The sequence below is a fragment of the Castor canadensis genome, chromosome 6 (genome assembly GCF_047511655.1).
Source record: "Castor canadensis chromosome 6, mCasCan1.hap1v2, whole genome shotgun sequence".
Taxonomy (NCBI): Eukaryota; Metazoa; Chordata; class Mammalia; order Rodentia; family Castoridae; genus Castor; species Castor canadensis.
In genome coordinates this window covers 99,031,646-99,059,331 of record NC_133391.1, presented here as the reverse complement: position 1 = coordinate 99,059,331, position 27,686 = coordinate 99,031,646, and the positions used below count along the sequence as shown (strand labels likewise).

Genomic DNA, 27,686 nt, shown 5'->3' with positions numbered 1-27,686 from the left:
GCAAGGGTCTGTAATGCACTTCTTCCCATGTTAAATATGGCTTTTACATGACACATATTAAAAACTTTGTGTTGAAGGCAAAAGACAGTAAAAATTTAAAGCTAAATATTAGCAGTTATGAATTTCTACACTTTTAAAAATTTCTTTTCTACAATGATTTTTATTAGTGTAAGATGGCTAATACAAGTTTTATTGTGTTATTCTACTAAACACCTAAAATATTACTTTTTCCTTAAAAACTGGTGTGATATTTTCTAAAATACACACACACCAAAAACAAAACAAAACTCAAAACTCCTCAAAAAAAATTTACATGAAACATTGCAGGAGATTAGCCAAGAACATCCCAGCTTCTAGTGGGACGTGAACATGTCTCCTCCTTATTGTATTTCCAACCTATTTCATCCAAAAATCCACAGTGAAGACAGCAAATCTAAATCTACTTCAAAGTTCCTGGATGGCAGCAGCATCCTGAAGCTCCCTCTGGAAGGGGAGCACACACCTGGCAGAGGCGGGCATGCACCTCTCCCCATCTGCAGTCCTGAGAGTCCTAGAAAAGGTCACTCTGTACGTTCTCAATGAGGCCTGATTTGTTCCCTTTAAAATTGGGGCAAACCATATGTCTTCTTAGTTTTCCTTCACAGTGACTAAATGCAATTTTTAAAAAGTCCCTTTTATTGTTTTTAAAAATACACATGGTACAAAAGCTGAAACACATATTGAAAGTGTTGCCTTTGAGGACGAAGGAATATTTTCAATATATGCTTAGAAAAATACATCTTAACGTCAACAATTGGTTATACATTCATTCAGACCTCTTTCTGTTAAGAGTCATGTTTAAAAGCACAACCTTTCATTTACCCTCTACCTTGTGACCCTTGATGATACGTGGATAGCAAAAGAGGAAGAGAGAACTGAACGTTTTTCTCATGCCTAAATTAGATAGTAAGACATGAGAAAGAACAGTTTCATCTCTCAGTCAACAAGGGTCACAATCCTAGAGTGGGAAAGAAGTGAATTTAGATGGCTCCTTACCCCATTGTCAAAACCCACCAAATGACCGGAAATCACAATGCTCAAAATTCTCCCTTTCTTCCAAGGTGTTAGTTACTTCCCTGATGTGACTACCCAGAAGTGATGGTGCACACTGCTCTGCAGAATGCCATATTGCCATATTGGGTTGGAAAAAGAAATCCTTATCTTTAAGTCCTTAAACTATTTTGGAAATACAAAGCATGCTGATGCAGTTCTTTTCTTGCTCTGCACTGCACTGCACAGATCTACTCCAAATACAGAGTGGCTCATTGATTTTGGTGCTTAGGGCTTAAATCAGCCCCACGAGCATCCAGCAAGCCAAAATGAAAGCTAAACACACGTAGTTACTAAAGCCTATGCTGCATTCCACAACTCCAGGGATATACCTTATAGACAATTTGCCACAGAAAATATAAGGCAACATGGGGCAGTGGAAAGAGACCTGGATTTGGAATCAGAATGACAGGGTCAGACATTTCTCACTAGCACCCAGACCTTAAGTGACCTCTCTGAGTTATAACATCTTAATCTATGAAATAAGGATCATAATATCAGCCCTCCTCATAGGGTTACTGTGCAGTGAAAATGAGAGAACAAATACAAATGTGCTTTTAAAGCATAGATAGATTGCACTCTAGATTTTTTTAATTACGATAAAAAATACAGGTTTTGCTATGCAAGTTGCACTTCTCCATAAAAGTCATCAAATTTATACTTATCAGTCATGACTAATTTAGTCTTACATCATTTACAAAAAAACACATTGCTCCTTTATGGAAAACTCTTTGTTTTTATAAACTATTTAAGTAAAAAAAAATGCCTAATTCCTATAAATCATTTTTTTCTGCATTGGAATATGTTTTGGAATACATTGATTTAAAAAGCAGAGATTTAGTCAAAAGCAAAAATTAAATGCTCTAATATTCAGCAAATAACAATGAAAACTATTTAGAAGAAATATAGAAGAATTTATTTTCTATAAAATTTCTAGTTTGCATATTTCAGAAAATTTAAATACAGATTTGTCATTAGTAATTGTGCCTATTTAGGTTATATTATAAACATTTATGGTCATATTTATGTATATATAATAGATATAAATTAGGAAAGGTAGACATAATGCACAATGCACTTGCTCAATTGTAAATTACTATATTCTGAAAGTTTATTAGTAAATTGCTTATTAAGAACTTGGGATACATTTTTTCACAGAAGCAACATTAACATGTGGTAGGCCCAGGCTACCTCAGATAATTTACCATAGAGATTAATAACCATACCTGGACAAGAATTTCCTATAGAGAATACACATCTACTTTGGGAAAGTCAGATTAGTGACCCTACTCCCCTCCCCCAGTTACTGGAGGACTGGAAAGGGAGGGAGATTCAAGATTCAATGGTATGAGCACTCAGAGAGCAGAGAACAGGTGCAAATTTCCTTAATTTTAAAGGAAAAAACAGACTCAAAAGACCAGGAACAGAAGTAAAGAATGACAGCAAAGACTACCTATGCTATTTTTTTTGTACAGAAGAGAGGGTCAATAATACTTGGTAAAAATAACATTAAATACAAGCACTGAGCAGGCTGGGACTTTTAGAATGAGATTGGGGAGCTAAGACAGGCTCAGGAATGCTGGCACTATGACAGAACAGAATGTGGGAGAAGAGAAGAGGCTTGGGAGAATGCTGTCTTCCTAGTACTTGCCTGTCTTGTTCTCAGAAAGCTTGTCCTGGATTGACTCCAAGCCAAGGGGAGAAGCACCATGATAAACGAGAGGGTAAAGGAAGGTGCATTTTTGCTGATGGTAGAACCAGTGTTGATAATGAGTAGAGGAAAGGGAAAGGGAACAAGCCCAAGTATGGTGACTGAAGCAAAGAGGGCACCTTGAAGCCATGGTGATTGAGAATGTTTCTGATCGAAGAGATTAAGGACTTGAATGGATGGCAGCACTTGGTTATGCCCTCTGTCCCTGAGAGCCTACCTGAGAGCCTCACGTGGTGCCACATTCTTCTAGTTTTCCTCCTGTACTGCTGGCCACACTTTCTAAGTCCCCTGAATGCACCTTGTACTCTCAACTTCTGGATGCCAGAGTCCCTAGACCTCAGATTTCAATCCACCATGATTCTAATCGGTTTCATCATGACTCATCAATACCATCTGGATGCTGATTAGTGCACACTAACTCCAACCTCAGTCCTCTATTATTATGTCCACCTCCTACTCCTCCTAGATGTCTTAAAAACCATATCAAACATATTTCTATTTGATCACCTCCCCACCCCCTCCCAAAAAAAAATCAATCTTCTGGATTTCTCCATCTCAATAAATCACACACTCATTCTTACAATTGCTCAAGCCAACAGCCTGGGGAACATCACTGATTTGTGGCTCGCACACCTCACACTCAATCTATCAGCAATCCTCTCTCAAGTTCTGTTTTTCATATCGGTCCACTTAGTATCTTCAAAAGTGATGCCAAAGTCCAACCACTTCTTACCACCTCCACCACCGACCTAATTCCTGCTGGGATTCTCAACTTCTTCATCAGCCTTTGGAGTCTACTCTTCTTATAGCAGTCAGAACATGTTTGAAAGGTATGTGTCTAATTACACACCTTCAAGCTCACACTCTTCAAAGACTTGCTGTCATACAAAATAAGTCTTACATGCAATCTGGCCTGAGTTACCTCCTCCCTTCCTCTCTCCCCTTGCTCACTTAGCTGCAGTCATGGATTGTCTTGTTCTTCTGAGGCTATGTGAAGCTTGTTTCTATCTCAAGTGAAATAGCAGGATGCCATTCTCTCTGCCTGACATGCCAATCCCAGAAACTTTCATGGCTTGCTCCCTCAAGTCACACATGCCTTCTTTAGTTACTCTATTTAAAAAACCATCTACCTGGCCCCCAAACCCTTATATGTTTTACTTTATTTCATAGTCTTTATTTCTAACTGCCATTATGTTAACATGTTTATTCATCAGCTTATTGTCTGCTCTCTTCTGAGTGTAAACTTCATGAAGGTAAAGACTTTATCCAACTTGCTCAGTACACACCCACACCCAGCCTAAAATAGTAGGTAAAGGTATTTTAATTGCTCACTTTAACACCTTAAACTTTTCATGTTTTACAATGGAAAAATATTGGTTACTCAAACTGACACATAAAAGCCACATTTTACAAAGGAAAATGATATTTTACATAGAATTTAACCCATCTTTCAGAATATAATTTGCATGATTATTTTTCATATAGTGATTTTTCAAAACTAGTTGGATTTTTCAAAAGCAGTTAAGACTTCAAAGTAAGTACGTTTCTAGAATTACACTCTAGGAGAGGTAAAAATGAAAAGGCTGACAAATTCTTTACTCATATTTTTAAAATGTGTTCTGTGATTTAAGAAGTAATTATGTAACTCTTCCTAGAGAGATTTTGTTAAATATTTTACTATTTGACAGCCTGTGTCACAGTTTTTCACACTATATCTGGAGTTATGAACCAAACTATAAATGGCCTACTACTATGATCTAAAGTAGTAATACAAGGGTAAGGAATTTATTTATGTTAATGGATTAAATACCCCAATTGACTATCTAAGAAAAGTACCTTTGAAAAAAATGTTGAAGTCTTTAAAAAGTTGCAAAAGTGAATATTTTATTTACTTATACCTTGTACTCAAAGTTAATGGCTTTAATTTTGAAAAAACAGATGCATGAATACTACTAACTAGATAACTGATATCTGTAGTGTGCTTACTTTGTACCAGTACTACTTTAATTCCTTTATTTGATAAATTAATCTTTGAAGCAACCTTATCAAGTAGCTCCATTTTGCAGAGCAGAAAGCCAAGACACTGAAAGGTGGACTGTTCAAGCAAGGTTACATAGCTCAAAGGAGGTAGAGCTGAGACTTGAATATAAGCAATTTGGCTCTAGAGTATGTAAACTTAACCACCACATTTCCAAGAAAAGCAAGATTTTGTCACAGAAAATTGTTGAAAATGATTGTAACTTATAATTTTGTTATTTAGCTTACTACTATGAATCCTAAACAAACTATGTGCAACTAACCACACAGATATTTCTTAAATTGGTTTTACATAATTTGAACAGGTCAAAAGCCACACAAAACATTCAAGAGGAATAATGAATCTTGCCTTTAGGGTCTTCAAGACTAAAATGTTGTTAACCTTTTCCCTGATTTCTAGCAGCTGTGAGATTATTCTCATTGAAGAGTAGAAACCAAAGAAATAAAAATGATTTTCAGACATTAAAACTCTTCAAAATGGAATAATAGAGATATACTAAACCACATTAGGTACTGATTTCTTATTCATATTTTTTAATATCTTAAATTTCTGTGTCATTGATAGGGTCTTCTTTTTGGTAGATAGCCTAAAAAGACTAATGGATAATAGTTTGTAATAACATGAAGGATGCCGAAATGCCTGGAAACTAAATCAACGTTACCTATTTAAAATGTACCTGCCTAATAGAGACATCATCCACTAAATACATAAGCTAATAATTTTTAAAAATCACCGCAAACTTCTATATACATTAGATTGTTCAGCGCTCTGCATTCTACAGACGTGCTTTGCTCTCCAGCTGTAGCAGTAAAATTACTGAAACAGTAATTCTCTTAATATTTAAATAATATATTAAAATTTAATTTTCAGCACCTGGAAGAATCTGTTTGTGTGCCAGCAAATGAGGTAGCTGGGCCTGGAGCTCCTACACATATGGGACTCAAAAACAACCTATCACAAATAATTACTAAACTAGAGCAGCTGTAGTCACTACAGTCGTCATTTAAAAATCAGGTCAAAGTTGCTTGAATTCTTTGCCATTTTCAAGAGACCCCACACATAAATTCTGTGATATTTATCCTTTTCCATTTTCTTCATTTTACAAATTATTTCTTTCACTTATAACCATAGATTGAGGTGGAAAGGCGAGGAAGGGCATATTGCAATATTTTTTTCTTTTTAACTTGGACATATGAAAAGAAATTAAGCACCTGATCCTCAGGATTTCAAAATGGTCTACGTGAATATGCTAATCCAAAAGCATATGCATTTGTTAAATCTGTTTACAGGAAGGATTGCATATTTTGTTTATAAACAAACTAAAGCATTTTTCCTATTCTATGTATATGACTTTCCAACATATATTGTGTGTGTAAAATACGAGTCTAAATATAGATTCTACATTAGCAAAATCTTCTATATATTTTTGAAATCATGATGCAATCTGATCCACATGTAAAAGAAAAATATAAACATTATGTGTTTTTAATTTATTAAATTTGAGCACATTACGAGGGGATGGGAGTAGTGAAGAGTCAAAAACATTCTATTTACTTTCATTCACACCTAAGAAAATAAAATCCTTTCAAAAGTGCTTTATATGAACACAACTAAGTTCAGAACTCTATGTGTAATTAGTTAGGTATCACATGTCTCCAGTTTTTCAACATTCCTAATCTACGCACTGAGAAACAAATACCCAGGAGAGAGGAGACATTTAGTATTTGTGCCATCATTTTAGTGACGTTCACATTGCTTTTCTGCTCCAGAGAAAAAGAATTAATTTGAAAGATGTATTTACTTAAAAAGAAAAAGATACCAATGACAAGCAACTTCTTTTAAAGAGATTTCAATTGCTTTGAGTTATTTTTACATTTCCAGATTCTTGTATATGGAAAACATCTATATGTCTGTTTTGGGAAAGCATCTAATGACATCCTATACCTGATATTTACAAAGAATATAAATTAGGATTTTTTTGTTGTTGTTATTGGAGGGAAAATAAGGATTAGGAGATAGGGGGAAAAAAATCTACCAAGAATTTATACACTATTACCTTCAATCATTTTGATGCAAGTCATTCATACCACCACCATGCTAACAAGACATCCAATTTACTAAACAATGAATACTGAAAATACATTTAAAAGGTACAAATGACTGTCCAAAGAATGACACTGAAAAATATTAAGTAACAGCTCTACCTCAAGATAAGCCTCACCATTAAAGAGTTTTAATGAAGAGAGCCTTCAAAGGCTAAATCAGGAGGCATTGATTAGATTGCCTCTAACTTTGTGTTTTGACACCTCCGTCTTTCGTGGCATTATATTGTGTCTGTGCATCTTACAAAGGAAGCATTTTACTAGGCCCACACAAGAACAGGAGACAGCAACGCTTATAAAAGAGACTGTCAAGGGTGTGAGCCAAAATGGGTCTCATTTGGATTTCAAGTAAAGAAAACTCCTAATGCATTTCATTACAATGTATGCGAACCTCTGAAAAGAAGGATGGATTGGGATTCTCATCCCTATTAATTTATTGAAATGGATTCAGTTTTTCTTGTATATCAAGAGAGACCATGTGTTTCAAGCAAGGTAACAATATTATAGTTCCAATAACCAAATATGCTATGATTCAGTATGCCCTTCTGTGAGATAAAGAGGATGCAATTTTCTTGATAATTGGGATTTGAGTTTAAAAATAAATCCTACAATAGCATGGCAAGAAATAATACTCTTTGTTACTATCAGTTTTAAAGATATGATCAAGCTTCCACACAGCACAGGGATTGATTCAGTCTTTGTTACCCGAGCAGGCTTTCTACCATGTGAAATCCTATTTTTTTCCTCACTACCGTCATTCATATATTGACTTTTTATTTCATTGAGGAATTGTGAGTATGATGTAATTAGGATAACACCAATGCAAGTCATATTTTATTGAAGGATGGTGAAAAGAGAATGAGACAAAATCACACACAGCATTTTAAGCATTGTATTGTGTTGTCTACCTATACTTTCTTCATAAGAATGTTGTAGTTATCAAGGTACATACTAGGTAATTCATGGTTTTAAAAAAGTACTTATATTTGGCTGATTCTCCAACTTCATTAGAATGACATTGACCATTCAAAAATCCCAATCCCTAACTACAGAGAAATGCCATGATCTAATGCACTTAGACATCCCAAATAATTTCATAAATCCACAGGATTGCAAATATAAGACATATGCTCTCATTGCTCTTTAACACCATTAACATTTAGAGATGATTGATCATGTTCTAGCAATAACATTCAGTGAATTCAAAGCTGATCTATTTTTTATGTAAATCACACAACCTGCTAGTCAAATTAAAGGTTAAATATACATAAAGTCTTAGAATAAAATACAGATAATCTTTCACATAGAACATGGACCATGATATACGTACTAAAACATAATAGGAATCATGGATTCATAGGCAGCCTACTAATTAAGTCCAGAAAAACTGCATGAGTATGTCCTCCTTAGGTTGTAATGTATTTTATTCCAAATTGGAATGATATATCCACAGCTAAGTGGAAATACAAATTATAGCTAGAAAACACAATTGTAAATAAATGTACATTTACAAACTTGAAAAGAGCTCTCTATAAAAAATTCATATTCATCACTTAAACATTCCCACAGATGTAACTATAAAATAGGTGCAAAAAGAACACATATAATTCAAATATTCAGCACGTATACATACATGTTGATGTATGTATGCACATAGTCTTTAAGCAATAGAAATATATATATAAATTCTAACAGCAAATCTCAATTAATTTTAGTATACAATTACTTTTATAAGAAAGTCTATATATCTTCCTGGAATATACACAATAAAGGGATTTTTATGAATTATAATTAAATTAGAATGATATATGATTCTTATTTTTATCTTGACAGTTCCTGTATTCTCAAGCAGAGCCCATTACACACAAATATACAGCAGGTTACTTGTTGAATAATGTATTTCAAGTACTTAAAATTACTGGGGAGTTGCCTAAGATCTACACATGAATACATATTTTTGCCTTAATTTTTATTACTGCATTGAATATATGAATATATTTTATAATCTACTTACAAAGCAGTTAATATCAGAGTTTTTAAAGGACATAACAAAGGTAATAATACCACCTTTATGATATAAACTTTATGGCATTATGAATAAAACTGACAAGTATAAAATTTGATCCATAAAATAAGTGATATGCTTATGTTAATTCACCTTTTTAAAGATATTATGTGTTGCTCTGATTTTTGACAAGGCTTCCATTCATACTAGAGACATGTTGAAAAACACTATATTTTCTCTCAATAAGGAAAATCACTTTACCCACTATCATGCTTGTTCTGTCTCAATAAAAAATCAATCATCAAATGCTTGCTTCCAAGTTTTACTTGTTAAACTGCCAATTTATGCATACAGTTTGGCTCAGCAGAAATTCACTCAGCACCATTTCTTTCATTATTATAATTTTGTACATCTCATAAAATGCTTTACACTGGGGGGAAGGGAGAGTTACGAAAGTTTTCCTGTGCTTCTATGAAGCAGTTAACGTTATAAAGTATAGTGGTAGGATCTAGGTCCAAATCACTTTTTTTTTTTTAAAAAGAAAAACTATATAATTTCTGTGGTTTTTCAAAGTAATAAAGGCCTGATTGATCCCACTGACTAAGGCAATTGAATCGGTTGTCTAAATGGTAGTAATGTCAATGTCAGATATGTGGTTATCTTTTCATCTTGGCCCACTCTTGAATGTAAAAATCAGATGTTTGAAGGACATTTCACTGACCTGTTATGGCCTCTGCAACTCTTAAACACAATAGTAGTATTCCCCCTAATATAAGTGCCACATTTTGGTTAAACTTTGCTTCATCAATGATGCCTTTGCGACATCTGGCGGTCCTTCGGATATATAAAAATTACTTTTTGTTTTTCCAAATCTATCGGTACTTGAAATTCCAGTCCAAAAGCCTTTGATACCCCCTAGCGGGGGCACAAAAGCACTCTGGCCTGTAAACTAAGATGTGGACTACCATGAATCCATATGGTGCAAAAGGTCACAAATCTTGAGATGTGGTGACATCATGACAATAAGACACTTTCTAGACAGAAGCTGACCCATTTTGAATATAAAAAGGACCCTGATCACATGTTCCCACACATTTAAAACTATAGAGAAGAAAGAAATATGCTAAGTGCTCCATGCAGAAGCTGCACACTGGTGTTTGAGGATACCTATAGTTCTCACACTTGAGGAATACTACTCAGGGATTCCCAGCAAGATTGCTTTAAATGATCTAAGAGCTCTGTTTTATTGTGTTGTAAGTTGAGCCCAGTAAATGTTAATAAGGGGTGGGAAGTAGCTAAATCACAGGCTGTGTGTCTCCATGCACTCTTCAGTTGCTTTTAAAATTATTAATCTATCTATAATGAAGCTTGTTCTACATGGTTCTGCCTTTATTTATATTTCCATGAAAGCAGAGACCTTGAATATTACCTTACACAGAAGAAAAAACAAAAAAACCCACTGTCTTTTGGATTTCTAATCTTGTTCCATAGGCAATTTAGTATGAAGAAAAGGGGATAAAAATTCATTTCTATCTTTTCATCACCCTTTCTACAGGCATAGAGGGCTGTCCATATTGAGAAATTATGACTTTGCTAATTCTTTGCTCAGTAGGAGAAAATTACATGTGCTATACAGTTGATCTTTCATTTATTCTGAGTCTTGGTGAAGGGGCATACTTGACAACAATAAGATGAAATACAAATGTGCAATGTTGAATTCCTATTTTCAAAAAGTCTTTTCAAATATTTACCTAAAAATTGATGTTATTCTGGCTATTAGCTAATACTTTCAAAACGTTTTCTAGAGAAAAGGACTCATGTTTTCTAGATAGGACTTTAACCAATACTTAATATGTATCTTATTTCTGAGTTTTTTCAAGTGACCAATAATTACAGGTAATCATCATAATAGATAGCAAAATCACCCTTTTTGGCACAGTACCATGATTTGTTGTATTTAAGCGTACATTCCTGAGTGGTGTTTAAAGACACTTTATATGTCATAATTGAACTGACTTATTTTCAAATATAGATATCATATAAAACTAACCTTGAACCAGGCAAAGAGGCATGTGTCTTTAGTCTCAGCATGAAGGAGGATAAGGCTGGAAGACCACTTTAACCTGGAGGTTTGAAACCAGCCTGGGCAACATAGTGAAACCATCTCAAAAACAACAACAAAAACTATGCCTGTATAAAAGAGTTTTAACTTATTTGCAACTGTAAAAATTTTGTGTATATTATAAAGTTCTCAGTTATCTTCCTTTAGATACATATGACTTTTATAGGGGCAGTAAATTCCTTTGACAGTATTTACAGACTAAAATTTGAAGTGGATACAGACACATATTTCAAAATTACTCCATTTTCCACTTAAATAACATAAGACCATATAAAATAATAAGATGATTATAAATTGATACTGCATCTTCTTGTCACGATTTAAAAGAATATTAAGAAAATAGTATGATGTAAAAAAAATTTAGTGTGCATTATTTTTAAAAAAGAATAAGAGAAATAAAGTAAAATGATCTATTATCATTTTACCATTTGCTAATATTTTAGATTACAATAGATGTTTTGATAAATAATAAAGCATACATCAGAATGAGACATACTGGGTACAATTGTAAACACTACAATGAAAAATAGATAAAGTGACTACATTTAAAATAATATATGACAAATCTTTTCAAAAGTTGAAACAATAGTGTTGATTAAGGAAAATAACAAATATATAATCCTCTTAAAGTATTAAACTAAAATGTTTAAAATATCACTACACATGCAGATATTAAGAAATGAAGTTATAATTCAAAATAAACATGATTATTTTCTTGAGTATGTTTTTAAAAAGATTTGTAGGGTGTTATGAGAAAACACTATGAACTTTCCCAGCCACACTAAGAATCACCAAAATATATCCTGTCCTTAATTCTCAACACAAAGAAATAGAAATTTTGCCAAATTATTTAAATATTCACCAAAGTTATTTTGTTTTCTGAAGGTCATGATGAAGGGAAAAAGAAAGGAGAACAGATTGAAAACTGAGAAACAGCAATGAACAAACAGCTAAAGATAGAAGACATTAGGTATGAAGGACTTTGCAGGAGATCCAACATAAGCATAATTGGTGTTCCTCAAGAATAGGACCAAACAAATGAAATAGGAAAAATATCTAAAGATATAATTTAAGAAAACATTCCATAAATAATATAAGGTTTGAATATGTAGATAGAAAGAACAGAGCACTTTCTAAGCAAAACTGATACAAAATAATAAAAACTGGGACAAGCGCGGGTGAGAGAACTGATCTTCAAAGGTGTCAAAATATTTCTTTGGACTTTTGGATTTCCAAAGGAGAAAAATAGGCTGGCTCTAGAGCTATTTATAGAACAAGTGAGCTATGGTTACAGTATCTTCTGGAATCAGAGCATTACCAACCACTATATAACTACTTAAGCAGTCATTTGCATATAAAAACAGCAACTACATTGAGCATGGTGGCTCATAACTATAATTGTGGCACCTAAAAGGAGGCTGAGGCAGAAGGATCGCCAAGTGAAAAGCCAGCCTTGGCCACACAGTTAGACCCTCAAAGCAAAATAAATAAATAAAAATATATAATACAAAAGCAGCAAACTAAAAAATGAAAATATACAGTATTCAGGGAAGACAACTATCATAACCTCATCTTGAATTAACTACTGGAATGAACTTCAGATGAGAGATAGAGACACTGTGGTAAAAGGATGAACTGAATCATATAAATATAAAACTAAGATTAAAATAACAGAATTATGGTTAAGGAATGGAAGGCGAATGTTAAAAAGAGCCCCATTCACAAATAATATGTTTTTAGACAAGAATGAGGGAAAAAATGGTTACTTTTCTGGTGGGTACATTAATTTTCTTATACTCTATATAAAAGGTCAAAAACTAATCAAATGGAAGCATATTTAAAGTTACAACTATAAATGATAAAAGAATAAAGCTAAATATTATAGTCAATTAAAATTAGGTGATGTTGAGCTAGATTAGGTTAGAGCTAGAAGGAAGTTGAAGATACTAATCTTATCGTTGCACATTGTGTGGTAACACCAAAGAAATATAAGTACATTATGCAAAGTTATAGGTACACACTGTAGCCATTAGAAGAACTAACAGTGGAAAACACTAATCATGGGAAAAGTGAAGTGGCTGGGGACATGGCGGTGGGGGGAGGAGGGGTGTGGGGAGGGGAGTCTTAACCATGGGGGAGGAGTCTTAACCTTGAGATTTTTATACTACATGTATGGCTTCACTTATAAACACTTTGGAAAAGTTGAAAGTATTCAACATATCTTCAATATGATTATCAGTGACAAAATAAAAACCCAGTCATGTTGGTCCTTCCACCCATGCTTACCCACTAAAACATTCTTCATTTAGTTTTCCTGAACCTTAAAGCACTTCACCACCCATGGCTCCTCCCCTCCATGATCTCACAGAGGCCTCCTCTCCACTACATGTCTTATTCCTGCCTCTCCAAGTCCTTCTCAGTGCTTCTAAAGTCCTTTACTTCCTCTACTACCAGGCTTTACTTCTGCTATGCAGACAGCTCATTGCACCCTGAATTGCAGTTCAGTGAGGGTAAATGGAGTGCATTTCAGGGTTAACTAATCCAGACTAAATTAATGTTCCCTACAGAAAGTGAAGCTGAAGCTGAGATCAAGAGAATGGATGGAATTTAGCTATGTGAAGGAGCCAGTGAGGGTTTGTATAGAACGAGAAACGGCCATGTGAAAGGTGTTTTAAGGGGAAAAGCTTGTCAGCAAGAGAAGGCAAAGAAATTTGAGGAACTGAATAAAATATGATTAAATTTGGGAATGAGTTGGTTTTTATTACATATATTTAATTTAGCAGTGAATTATTGTTAAAATTGATCAGAATTTAACGGGAAAAGTTGGGGTATATGAGTACAATTCTAGATGCCAGGAACATTCATAGTCCCCAAAGTGTGAAAGAGACAGGGCATTTCTAGACCTGAAAGAAGCATAACAGGCTGGAGCATAAGTGATGAGTGAGGAATGACATGGGACTGGAGTTACAGGCAGGCAGCTTATACAGGAGTTTCTAGGCCAGGGTTAGGGTTGGGATTTTATTCCAAGTGTATTTAAAGAATTTTAAAGCAACTGGGTAACAATTAGATTTGCTTTTGCAGAGACCTAATAGCAGAGTTGATAAAAAGAAGACAATAAGAACTACGGAAATTATCTCCACAGGAAATGATAATGTACTAGACAAAGATGGTAAAAACAAAAACAGAAGTGGAGTGGTTTCAGAGACTAACCAGATATATGATGGACTGCAAATGGGGACCTGAAGGGAGAAGGGTTCATTATAACACCTAGGTTCCTGGTCTATGCACGTGGGCTGCATGGCTTGTTGGTGGGCTCCCAAATTTGGGAAGAAAATCAACTTGTGTTTGGTTGCATAAACCAGGAACCTAGGTATTTGGGTTTTTCATGACAGTCATGAAAAACCTTGATCAGATAGTTATCTAAATGTCAATTATGTGAAAAAATCTTATTTTATGTAAAAACTAATTATTTTAATTTGATTTTGATTGCTTAAGTTATAAGGTAAAATATCAGGCCCTCATGTCTCTTCATTACTTACTGCACATATATATGTCTATATGTCTATATAGGTTAATCTAATAGGTTTACTACATGCATAAAATATGAGAAAAATCCTTCAGTTTATTATAATCATTAACAAGACTATAACAACCTTCTCACTTTTTACAGTTTTAAATAAATAAATGTCATTCGAATTGTCACATGCTGTCAAATACATAAAGACGTCAAACTGTGTAATTCAACAGATATTTGTAATCATATTCTTATATATTTGTCTTTTTCTTAAAAGTATTCTTTTTCATAAAAGCACTGTTAAAACAGAACTCGTTTTGTACCATCCTGGAAAAAATTGTTTATAGATATACATATGTAGCATTTCCTTTTAAACTCAGTAGCTTACTATAATTATCTTGGGAAAACTAGAGAATTCTATTAACTAGAGGATAATATACTAGTTGCTAAAAATGACTAGGTATCTTAACAGTGCCTCTTATGACTAAAGCACTTTAATTCTTACAGATATTTTCCCCTGGATAACTTTTAGTATTATGAGCTGTTAAAAACTGAGGAAGATTTTACATCTTTGATATTTGTGATTTTGTGGCTGATTGAAAGCAACTTTCTAATATTTCCAAACCATGCATCTGCTAAAGGACTAATATCCAAAATATATAAGGAACACATCTAAATGGCAAGGAAATAAATAACTCTACTAAAAATGGGCAAATGATCTGAACAGATACTTCTGAAAAGGGAGGCACAAATGGTCAACAGATACAAGAAAAGATGCTCAACAAATGTAGTCATCAGAAAAATGTCAATCAAATCCACAATGTTATATCACCACAAGCATGATAGAATAACTATTATCAAAGAGATGAATGATAACAAGTGTTGGTAAGGATGTGGAGAAAAGGGGATCCTTCTACAATGTTAATAGGAATATAAATTAGAATGGCTATTATTGAAATAGCATGGAGGTTCCTCAAAATACTAAGATAGAACTATCATGTGATTGTGCAACCCCACTTCTGGGTATCTATCCAAAGGAATTTAAATTTTTATGTCAAAGACAATTATCAGTGCAACCACCTTCATTTCAGCATTACTCACAATAGCTAAAATGTGGAAGTGATCTGAATGTTCACCAGTAGATGAGTGAAGAAAATGAGGTGTGTACAAACACACACACACATATACACAATGCAATAAATGCTGTACAACCTTTAAAAAAGAAGGAAATTCTGTCATTTGTAAAACATGGATGAAACTGGAGAACATTTAGCTAAGTAAAAGAAGCAAGGTACAGAAAAACAAGTACCACATATTTCACTCATATGTGGAAGGTTAAAAGTTGATCTCATAGGATGTTGGTTCCAAAGGCTGAGGAGAGCAGAGGATAAGGGAGTGGAGGAATGGCAAAGGGATGATGTTGATCAGAGTAAAAAGTTTCAGTTGGACCAGGTGCTGGTGGCTCAGGCCTGAAGTCTTAGCTACTCAGGAGGCAAAAATCAGGAGGATCATGGTTTGAAGCCAGCCTGGGCAAATACTATCCGAGATCCTATTTTGAAAAAAACTTCACAAAAATAGAACTGGTGGAGTGGCTCAAGGTGAAAGCCCTGAGTTCACGCCCCAGGACCAAAGGAAAAAGAAAAAAAATAGGTTTCAGTTGGCTGGCTCACACCTGTAACCCTAGCTACTCAGGAGGCAGAGATCAGGAGGATCAAGGTTTTGAAGCCAGCCCAGGCGAGCAGTGCCATGAGACCCTATCTCAGAAAAAAACAAAAAATATCCTTAAAGCGGGCTAGTGGAGTGGCTAAAGGTGCAGGCCCTGAGTTCAAACCCCAGTACCACACAAAAAAAAGTTTCAGCTGGATTAGAGGAACAAATTTTATCTGCATAGTGACCATAGTTAATATATTTCGAAAATTGCTAAGATACATTTTAATAATCTTTTCACACAAAATGATGAATTGATAAAGTGACAGATATGCTAATTATCTGATTGGATGTTCTATAATTATAGATAAAAATGTCATCAGTAGTGGTGGCTAAAGCCTTTAATCCTAACTACTCCACAAATATAGATAGAAAGATTGCAGTCTAGGCAGGCCAGGGCTCAAATGCGAGACTCAATTTGAAAACTACCTGAGGTAAAATGGGCTGGAAGCATGGCTAAAGTGGTAAAGCACCTGCCTACAAACACAAGGCCTTGAGTTCAAACCCCAGTTCTACTAAAAAATAAAAAAAAAAATTGCTGTTCTCCAAAATATACACAATTATTATGCCAATTAAAAATAGAATTTTTAAGGATTGGTAGAGTGGCTCAAGTGGTAGAGTGCCTGCCTAGCAAGTGCAAGGCCCCGAGTTCAAACCTACCAAAAAAAAAAAATCACAATTTTTTTAAAAAGAAGATTTTTGACATTGATTCATGGGGCGATTGTTACATTTCTCTAATAAAACAAGATGTAAAAACATATTTTCAAGAAATCAAAGGTGAATTGAATTATATTGAATGTTTGATTCCTTATTTCAACACTTTTATTCTGAATGCGTTCTCTTGTACATTTCTTCAGCAAGCATTTCTTTTCCATCATCATTAAACCAGATGTCTCAACAGGGGCTTGGGAGATGACTGTGCTGTCCCCAAATCCATGGAACCACTTGCAATGCATTTTTCATACAGAGTCAAAACTATATGCCAGCTCCATAGGTTTGGCCCAAGAGTTCTTGAGTGCAAACATAAACCTTATGAAATTGAAGGAAAATACTGAATTTCATTTAGCATGGCGATGTAATTTGGCAGCAGAGCATAACTTGTCCCCTTTATACAAAGTGGGCCAGCTATTTATTCAGAATTACTAATCCAACCTTAAAAATTTTAAATCAACCTTAAAAAAATTCCTAACCTACCAGCATTAGTTTCTTTGATCATTTTTTAAGGAACCATGTCTCTTCAAAGAATGTATTTTTTAAGAATGTCTGAGTTTACTTGTGTAAACTGATAAACACCTTGCAGATTTTGCTTGATACCATAAAAAAAATCTTTGGTTGAATTAAATAATGATTTTAATATTTGACATATTCTTAGCCTGTTTCTACGATTATCTTTTACAGACAAATTTGGTCCACCAATAAAATGTTCATGTAAACATTCATACACATTTTATGTTTTGCACAATTCAGGGCACCTGAGTGCCTTTTCTTATGTCGTTTTAAGTTCATGGTAAAAGTACAAAACAGTCTGAATGGTTAGGTTACTAAGACTGCAATGAAATACAATATATTAATTACCCTGACATCATGTGAAAAGGCTCCTGATGCATACGTATTATTGACCTTTAGCTATTCTAAAAGGCATATAGAGTTATAGCTGCCTAACTTGGAGTATCAAGTATAAACATCAGTTAAGCTCCTTAATGGAGTCAGTTTAGAGTGGAGAAAAAGTAAAATATAGCAAAAGATTTTAGTTTGCAAAATTCACCAATGCACTGTATAGCCTAGTATTGAGACTGAGAGCAGCTTGAGATGTATTAATTAATTAATTAGGAAAAAGAACACCATCTACACAGATCTCATATTTTCTTTCCAGTCTTTCTAAGCATAAATCTACTTATGGGCCCCCTGATATTTTAGTGTGATGTTCTTTCTCCCAAAGATATTCTCTGTGTTGTTGAGGGAAAACCTGTCAATGATATTCAGCTTGAATAAATAAAAGTTTTAAACAAAAAATGATAATATCTGCTTATAGTAATATAGAAAATATTATTTTAATAAATGGTAAATTTGCAGAGATCTAGAAAACATTTCTACTAATATATTATGTAAACAGTTTTAAAAATGTAAAGCTCCATATTTTAATTTTAAATAGTCTTGCATAAATTCCTATGTAAGTGCTTGCGAATATTCTCCATCTCAGATCCCAATGAGACCAGTACATTTTCTGCCTTACATCGGGACAGCACCTCTACATCTATGTGAAGTTTCTGCAAATTGACTATTCCAGCATCATCACCAACATTAGCTCCTCCATCACCTTCCATCACCATGCATCCATCATTGTTGTCATTATCATCATCAAGTCCACTGTATGTTCTTATTGAATCTGAATAACAGAAGTAATCATTTGCGGTATCTATGAAGGTTCAAGGGAGTGTGGAGGACTTAGTCCCTAGATCTTAGCTAGGAAAATAGTATCATCATTAATGGAAGAAAGGAATTGAAAATCAGTTAGCATTTTCTAGCAGCTATCTTTGTATATTTTGTTTTTCGAATAACATCTAAATATTTATCTTAAAAATGTCTTTTTTCAAAAGTGAAGGACAAGAAGAAAAAACAGGTCTTGTCTGGAGGTTGGTACCAGTGGAAGGGGGAGAAGATAGAAGGAAAGGGTGTAGGAGGGTGAGTACGGTGGAAATGTTACGTACTCACATACGAAAATGGAAAAATGGTACCTCTTGAAACTATTCTATGAATGGGGAAAAGGGGAGAAAGGAGAATGATGGAAGGGTAAATTCAACTACGATATATTGTAAACACTTTTGTAAATGTCACAATGTACCCCCAGTACAACAATAATATGACAATAAAACAAAACCAGAGCAAAAACATAAAAAAAAGTAGTAATAGAAAATGAAGAAATTAAGATATCGTTTTCAATTATATAATTATTTTAATAGAAAATGTAAAAAAAGTTTTAAGATAAAATTATTAGAATATATGAGTTTAGCAAAATTGCTGTACTCAGTATTAACAATCTTTACCCTGTAATCCCAGTTACTTAGGAGGCAGGGATTGGGCAAGTTGTGGTCTAAGGCTATGCCCAGGCAAAAAGCCTGAGACCCTATTAAAAAGAAATAACAAAAGCAAAAAAAGGGCTGGAAGTGTGGAACAAGTGGTAGAGCACCTTCCTAGTAAGTGCAAAGTCCTGAGTTCAAGCCTCAGTACCACCAACCTCCCCAAAACCAATCATTTTATTTGTATACATCGACAAAAACAACATTAAAATCTATGTACCATTTAAAGTAATAACAAATATGTCAAACACTTAATAGTAAATGCTGATGCAAGATGGTCAAAATATCTCTACTCAACATAATTAGAACATTAAGAAAAACTTGAAGACCCATGGAGAGATATACCATGTTTGTGGCTTAGAAGACTTAATATTATGAAGATCAAAATTATCTTCAAAGTTTTCTACAAATTTGATTCAATCATATTCTCAATAGTTCTTGAATATACTGACAGATAATTTATATGTCTTCATGGTTTTAGAGTATGAAAAGGTTCATTTAAAAGGGCACAAGAACTGCCATCCAGAAAGGAAAATTGCTGTATAAATCTTTACTATATTAACATTAGAAACTTCTATTTACTAAGATATTAAGAAAGTGAAAAGGTAAGTCAGAGAATAGAAGACATCTCCAAAAAAGGTTTTGTGTTATTCATCCATTTATCCATCCATCATCTTTTTAGCTATGTTTTTAAACGCAAGTCAATAAAGACCAAAAAATCAATAGAGAAATATAAACAGGACTCTTAACGGCACTTAATGAATATATGAAAAATGTTCAATAATATCAGTAATAATCTATGGCAGAGTGAAGAAAGTCACATCTGTTTTAGTAACAATGTGATGATGTAATTTAAGACTTGATGCAATGAGAATGTCTGTACTTTGAGCAGAAATGTAGATTTTGGAAAATAGCTTGGCCTGGTCTATAGCTGAACATAACATACATATAGTCTATAACCCAACATATGTTCTACCAGAAGCATATCCTACTTCTAGGTATATACTAAACAAATTTTACACACACATGCCAAGATTCACATACATGAATGTTCCCAGCAACATTATTCATAATAACTAAAGCTAGAAAAAAATCCAAAGTTCATCAATAGTGGAATGGATAATACACTGGATATAGACATACAATGGAATTCTATCCAGTAGTAAAAATGTACAAGTGCACCTACATTCAACTTCATGGATGAATCAAAAGAAGCCAGAATAAAAGGAAAATATGTGTGACTTTATGTAGTTTTCAAAAAAGCAATTCTACAAATAACCCCACAGGAAATAACAATTGTTGGCAGGATGTGGAGAAATTGGAACTCTTGTACATTGTGGACAGGAATATAAGACAGTTATATTTTATATAAGTTTTGCTTTGGAAAGCAATGTGGCATTTTCCCCCCAAAATTAGGCATATGATCTAGCAATTCTACTCCTGGGTATATATCCCAAAGGGCTGAAAGCAAGGATGGGAAGAGATATTTTTACAGCCATGTTCATGGCAGTATTATTCATAAAAGCCAAAAGATTGAAGAAATCAGGTTGTACAAGTTGTACATTGATGGATACATGAATGAACAAAATGTGGTACACATACACCGTAGAAAATTGATTGACTTTCAAAAGGAAGGAAATTTTGATAACACTACAACATGGATGACCTTGAAGACTTTATGTTAAGTGAAATAAGCTCATCACAGAGAATATTGTATGATTACTGTTATAGAAGACACCTAGACTAGTCAGACTCATAGTGACGGAAAGTAGAAGGGTGGTTGCCAGGGGCTAGGAGAAGAGAGGAGTGAGGAGTTACTGTTCAATGGAAACAGACTTTTAGTTTGGGGAGATGAAAAAGTCTAGCGAGGGATAGGAATAATGATTTTTTTTAAGAATGTAATTGCATTTAATGCCACTGGACTGAACAGGTAAGATGGTCAAATGACAAATTTTACATTAAGTTATATTTAACCACAATAAAAAAAAAACTATACCACAGTATCAGAAGTAGAGACAGTGGTGATCTTATAGGAGAAGGGAGATGGGGGTGATGTCAATGTTCTCTTCTGGGCACAGGTCAGTGGCAGTTAAGTGAATGCTTGCTTTATCATGCTTTATAAGGTGGTACATTTATGTCTTGTATTATTATCTATTACATTGTATAATAAGGTTTTTAAAAATAACATAAATTTGTTGCATGCATGTTCACAGAAAGTGAGATATCCATATCATGTGTCATTACAACTTATATTTTGTAAGCAGTCCATAGTGAAAAGAATATGGGTGTTAGGGCCACCCGCTATCCTTGAACTTAAATCCTAGTTTGGCTATGTAGAAGCTATGTGACATTGAAAATTCTTACTTTCATGGAATCTATTTTTTCATCTTTATAATTAAGAATGTGGCAAGTGTTTTATAGTTTTAAGGATTAAAAGTTTGTGTAAAAATGCCCAGTGTATTTCCAGGCAAATAATAAGTGCTCTAAATGCATGAGGTTCTATTTTCTTCCCCTATGAAAACTATTTCTTCACACTTTTGAATTCATTATCAATGGATAGTTAAGAATATTCTTGTGTGGAAATTATCTCCAGAGTACAAATCAAGTTCAAACTGCCCCAAATCTAGTCATTTGAGAGAAGCTGCAGTTTATTCTCTCATTTTAATTGAACAAAGTAAACAACAAGCAGACTGGATTATTAACTTTGCTGTAAGGATCTAAAGTTACGTCAAATTCCATATTTTAAAAATGCAAAAGGACAATGAAGTCATGGAAAAACAATTAGTCAAATATTTTTAAAGAGCTATTTATTAGAATAATGATAGAGAGATTTTATCTTTAAAAAATGCTTCCACTTAACATTTTAAAGATCCCTTTGTATCCAAAAGACAATGAGACAGTCTTTGATTTCCTACATACCATTTACAGAGGTTCAACTGTACATCACACAAATGCTTCTAGTCTTATCCAAATCTACTGTTAAATTGCCCATGTAATTATCCCAGTAGAAATTATTATACCTCTTTATTGTTAATTTCATTAACACTTAACTAGTAGGATTCTGGATGTATTAAAATGCAATTCTCAGACTTTTTATTATAACAAAGGGAACACTTCCATATGATTTTGGGAGGAGGTGTACAATTAATTACTAAACTAAAGAATAACAAAAATTATTAGCCACTAACAATTTAGAGAAAAAATTAATTACAATTAGACTTACTTCAAGGCATACTTTTCAATGATTCCAGTGACATCTTTTTATACATATTTCCATTAAAATAAAGCTATTTCAGATACACATTTCACCTGAAAATGAGACTATGACATGGCTGCTCTTTTTTCTAGTCTTGACAAGAGAATAGTTGCTAAAGAGTATTTATTGGCAGCAAAGGGGTTGGGGAGAAATTTTATTTTTCTGGCAATACCGGGGGTTGGACTCAGAGCCTTGTACTTACCAGGCAGGTGCTTTACTACTTGAGCCATGTCCTCAACACTTTTTTTGCTTTACTCATTTTTTGGATAGAGTCTTGAGCTTTTCTTCCCAGGGCCAGACTCAGACCACCTACACCCCTTGCATATCTGGGATTATAGGTGTGTGTCAACATGCCTGGCCCTCATAGGATTTTTTGAAACAAATGTTTTGCAACTAATATGAGCATAGAATTCTATATGTAAATGATAGTTTCAAACAGGCCTTTTCATTGCAATTTTAACCTTTACCATTATTTTATTATTTACTTCCTAATCTTTCATGCAGTACTATTTACTTTCCTTGGTCAAACTTATTCTGTTAAATATGGATTACAGATTCGATAGCATTTTGGAGAATTGAACAAATTCTCAGTACACAATTCTCATTCTTCCTATTCCCTTTCTGGTATATTCCTATTGAGCCTCCATTTTCATTTTTTTTTTTTCATTTTTCTTTTATTATTCATATGTGCATACAAGGCTTGGTTTATTTCTCCCCCCTGCCCCCACCCCCTCCCTTACCACCCACTCCACCCCCTCCCGCTCCCCCCCTCAATACCCAGCAGAAACTATTTTGCCCTTATCTCTAATTTTGTTGTAGAGAGAGTATAAGCAATAATAGGAAGGAACAAGGGGTTTTGCTGGTTGAGATAAGGATAGCTATACAGGGCATTGACTCACATTGATTTCCTGTGCGTGGGTGTTACCTTCTAGGTTAATTCTTTTTAATCTAACCTTTTCTCTAGTTCCTGGTCCCCTTTTCCTATTGGCCTCAGTTGCTTTAAGGTATCTGCTTTAGTTTCTCTGCATTAAGGGCAACAAATGCTAGCTAGTTTTTTAGGTGTCTTACCTATCCTCACCCCTCCCTTGTGTGCTCTCGCTTTTATCATGTGCTCATAGACCAATCCCCTTGTTGTGTTTGCCCTTGATCTAATGTCCACATATGAGGGAGAACATACGATTTTTGGTCTTTTGAGCCAGGCTAACCTCACTCAGAATGATGTTCTCCAATTCCATCCATTTACCAGCGAATGATAACATTTCGTTCTTCTTCATGGCTGCATAAAATTCCATTGTGTATAGATACCACATTTTCTTAATCCATTCGTCAGTGCTGGGGCATCTTGGCTGTTTCCATAACTTGGCTATTGTGAATAGTGCCGCAATAAACATGGATGTGCAGGTGCCTCTGGAGTAACAGTCTTTTGGGTATATCCCCAAGAGTGGTATTGCTGGATCAAATGGTAGATCGATGTCCAGCTTTTTAAGTAGCCTCCAAATTTTTTTCCAGAGTGGTTGTACTAGTCTACATTCCCACCAACAGTGTAAGAGGGTTCCTTTTTCCCCGCATCCTCGCCAACACCTGTTGTTGGTGGTGTTGCTGATGATGGCTATTCTAACAGGGGTGAGGTGGAATCTTAGTGTGGTTTTAATTTGCATTTCCTTTATTGCTAGAGATGGTGAGCATTTTTTCATGTGTTTTCTGGCCATCTGAATTTCTTCTTTTGAGAAAGTTCTGTTTAGTTCACATGCCCATTTCTTTATTGGTTCATTAGTTTTGGGAGAATTTAGTTTTTTAAGTTCCCTGTATATTCTGGTTATCAGTCCTTTGTCTGATGTATAGTTGGCAAATATTTTCTCCCACTCTGTGGGTGTTCTCTTCAGTTTAGAGACCATTTCTTTTGATGAACAGAAGCTTTTTAGTTTTATGAGGTCCCATTTATCTATGCTATCTCTTAGTTGCTGTGCTGCTGGGGTTTCATTGAGAAAGTTCTTACCTATACCTACTAACTCCAGAGTATTTCCTACTCTTTCTTGTATCAACTTAAGAGTTTGGGGTCTGATATTAAGATCCTTGATCCATTTTGAGTTAATCTTGGTATAGGGTGATATACATGGATCTAGTTTCAGTTTTTTGCAGACTGCTAACCAGTTTTCCCAGCAGTTTTTGTTGAAGAGGCTGCTATTTCTCCATCGTATATTTTTAGCTCCTTTGTCAAAGATAAGTTGCTTATAGTTGTGTGGCTTCATATCTGGATCCTCTATTCTGTTCCACTGGTCTTCATGTCTGTTTTTGTGCCAGTACCATGCTGTTTTTATTATTATTGCTTTGTAATATAGTTTGAAGTCAGGTATTATGATACAAGGCAATACTGAGTATTGCCTTGGCTATTCGTGGCCTCTTGTGTTTCCATATAAATTTAACAGTAGATTTTTCAATCTCTTTGATGAATGTCATTGGAATTTTGATGGGAATTGCATTAAACATGTAGATTACTTTTGGGAGTATAGACATTTTTACTATGTTGATTCTACCAATCCATGAGCATGGGAGATCTCTCCACTTTCTATAGTCTTCCTCAATCTCTTTCTTCAGAAGTGTATAGTTTTCCTTGTAGAGGTCTTTCACATCTTTTGTTAGGTTTACACCTAGGTATTTGATTTTTTTTGAGGCTATTGTAAATGGAATTGTTTTCATACATTCTTTTTCCGTTTGCTCATTGTTAGTGTATAGAAATGCTAATGATTTTTCTATGTTGATTTTATATCCTGCTACCTTGCTATAGCTATTGATGATGTCTAGAAGCTTCTGAGTAGAGTTTTTTGGGTCTTTAAGGTATAGGATCATGTCGTCTGCAAATAGGGATATTTTGACAGTTTCTTTACCTATTTGTATTCCTTTTATTCCTTCTTCTTGCCTAATTGCTCTGGCTAGGAATTCCAGTACTATGTTGAATAGGAGTGGAGATAGTGGGCATCCTTGTCTGGTTCCTGATTTTAGAGGGAATGGTTTTAATTTTTCTCCGTTAAGTATAATGCTGGCTGTAGGTTTGTCATATATAGCTTTTATAATGTTGAGGAACTTTCCTTCTATTCCTAGTTTTCTTAGAGCTTTTATCATGAAATGATGTTGGATCTTATCAAAGGCTTTTTCTGCATCTATTGAGATGATCAAGTGGTTTTTGTCTTTGCTTCTGTTAATGTGGTTTATTACGTTTATTGATTTTCGTATGTTGAACCACCCCTGCATCCCTGGGATGAAGCCTACTTGGTCGTGGTGAATAATCTTTTTGATGTGTTGCTGAATTCGATTTGCCATTATTTTGTTGAGGATTTTTGCATCAATGTTCATTAAGGAGATTGGCCTATAGTTCTCCTTTTTGGAGGTGTCTTTGCCTGGTTTTGGGATAAGTGTAATAGTGGCTTCATAAAATGTGTTTGGCAGTTTTCCTTCCCTTTCTATTTCATGGAACAGTTTAAGGAGAGCCTCCATTTTCAAATCAACACAAGTAGTTATTGAGGGCTTCCTCTGTGCAAAGGTCCATGTGCAAGAGTCACCAGCCTGATGCCTCCCCATTGAACATCCCCAGGAGACTGTCAGTATACACATGATTACAAAAATGTCAGTTTCTTTAATTTTATTTAATCATCATGGAATGGGTTTCAAATTAACTTCTTACTAATTTCTAGTTGTAAAAGTCTCCTTGCCCCTAATTCCTTTAAAGAAGCCCTCCAATATCAATTTAAGGTCAATATAGGGTCATAATCAGAGTATCATATGGAATTTGTACATATAATCTAGCAATCTTTTGGCAAGAACAAGGAATATGAGTTAGGGTATGAACATGCCTTAAGGTTACAAATTGTGATTTCTATTTCCTTTTTGACATTCTAGAGTCTATTTAATGTCTCAATATTTATTCATATTTTCCCCAATGGACAGAGAAACAATTAAAAAAAGAGGAAAAAATTATATACTTCATTCATTTTATTTCCTAATCAGAATGAGCTATGAAGGAAGGCATTTAATTCAAGTAATGAACCTCAAAATGGATAAAGTCAAGTCTTGCAACTTGGAAGAATAGTCCTGCTATTTTTAATACTAAAATATTAAAGAATAAAACAAGGCCATGGAAGAACATTAGAACTTTATCAGAAAACTGCCTTATCGGGTATGAAAATGGCTTATGAGATTTTTAAACAAGGATGTCCCTTACCCTTTTAAAAATACCCTACCTTGCCAGGTGCCGGTGGCTCACACCTGTAATTCTAGCTACTTGAGGAGGTGAGATCAGGAAGATTATAGTTTGAGGCCAGCCCAGGCAAATAGTTCATGAGACCACATCTCCAAAATAACCAGAGCTAAATGGGCTGGAGATGTGGCTAAATAGTAAAGCATCTGCCTTGCAAGCATGAAACCCTGAGTACAAACCCCAGCCTGATCTAAATAAATAAACAAATAATGCTCTGCCTTTTTCTATACTATTATCATATATTTCATTAATAAATGGATGTTTTGGTATAATACTATTGACCTTTGTATATTTAATGTTTACTTAGCTAGTGTTAAGAGATCAAACTCACTTCAAACAATTTTATTGAGGTGTCTTGATTCCATGGCCAAGTGGCTATTCATTATATTTGATATGGCCTGAAGTATTTGGACAATTAAATAGAGTTTTGATATGAGAACTGCCGTTATAAAGGTATTTGCTGCAATGAGATTTAAATAGCAGGTAAAGGCTAGTAAGAAAAGAGTTTTCACATCCACTTTAACCCAGTGCTATTCACATTTTCATCTGCACAATGATTGGTTGCATGGCCTGTGGGAATGCATACTTTCACACACTGGGTGTTGGGTGAGACCTAGGATTCTGCATTTCTCTTGAATGAGTCTGAGAGGCCAGATCCTGGAGAGTCCATGGGCTAGGCCTGCACCATCCTTAGCGTCCTCTCTGCTTGATTAGTGTCAAAATTAACAAAATGAAACTATAATGAGAAAACACATAAATTATTTCAGTGTTACCATTATCTTCCATTTGTGCAAAAGGCAAACAATACAAACC

General features: G+C 34.4%; 1 protein-coding gene across 8 annotated transcripts in view; it reads right to left on the bottom strand.

Moving 5' to 3' along the window:
• Nucleotides 1-27,686, bottom strand: part of Kiaa0825 (KIAA0825 ortholog) — a 420,702-nt gene that overhangs the window by 148,503 nt on the left and 244,513 nt on the right. Inside the window, exons 22-23 of one of the 8 annotated variants that reach the window (XR_012449105.1) lie at nucleotides 26,108-27,609; nucleotides 13,231-23,262 (exon numbers count right to left, since the gene is read on the bottom strand). The exons of 6 other annotated variants lie outside the window; for them this stretch is intronic. Coding sequence is in view for 1 of the 2 variants with exons in the window: in XM_074077076.1 (XP_073933177.1) it covers nucleotides 27,564-27,609 (46 nt within the window). In the remaining variant the exon portion in view is untranslated. Of the gene's footprint in view, nucleotides 1-13,230; nucleotides 23,263-25,899; nucleotides 27,610-27,686 lie in introns of those variants that run through there. One more of the 8 variants, XM_074077076.1, reaches the window with a different exon arrangement.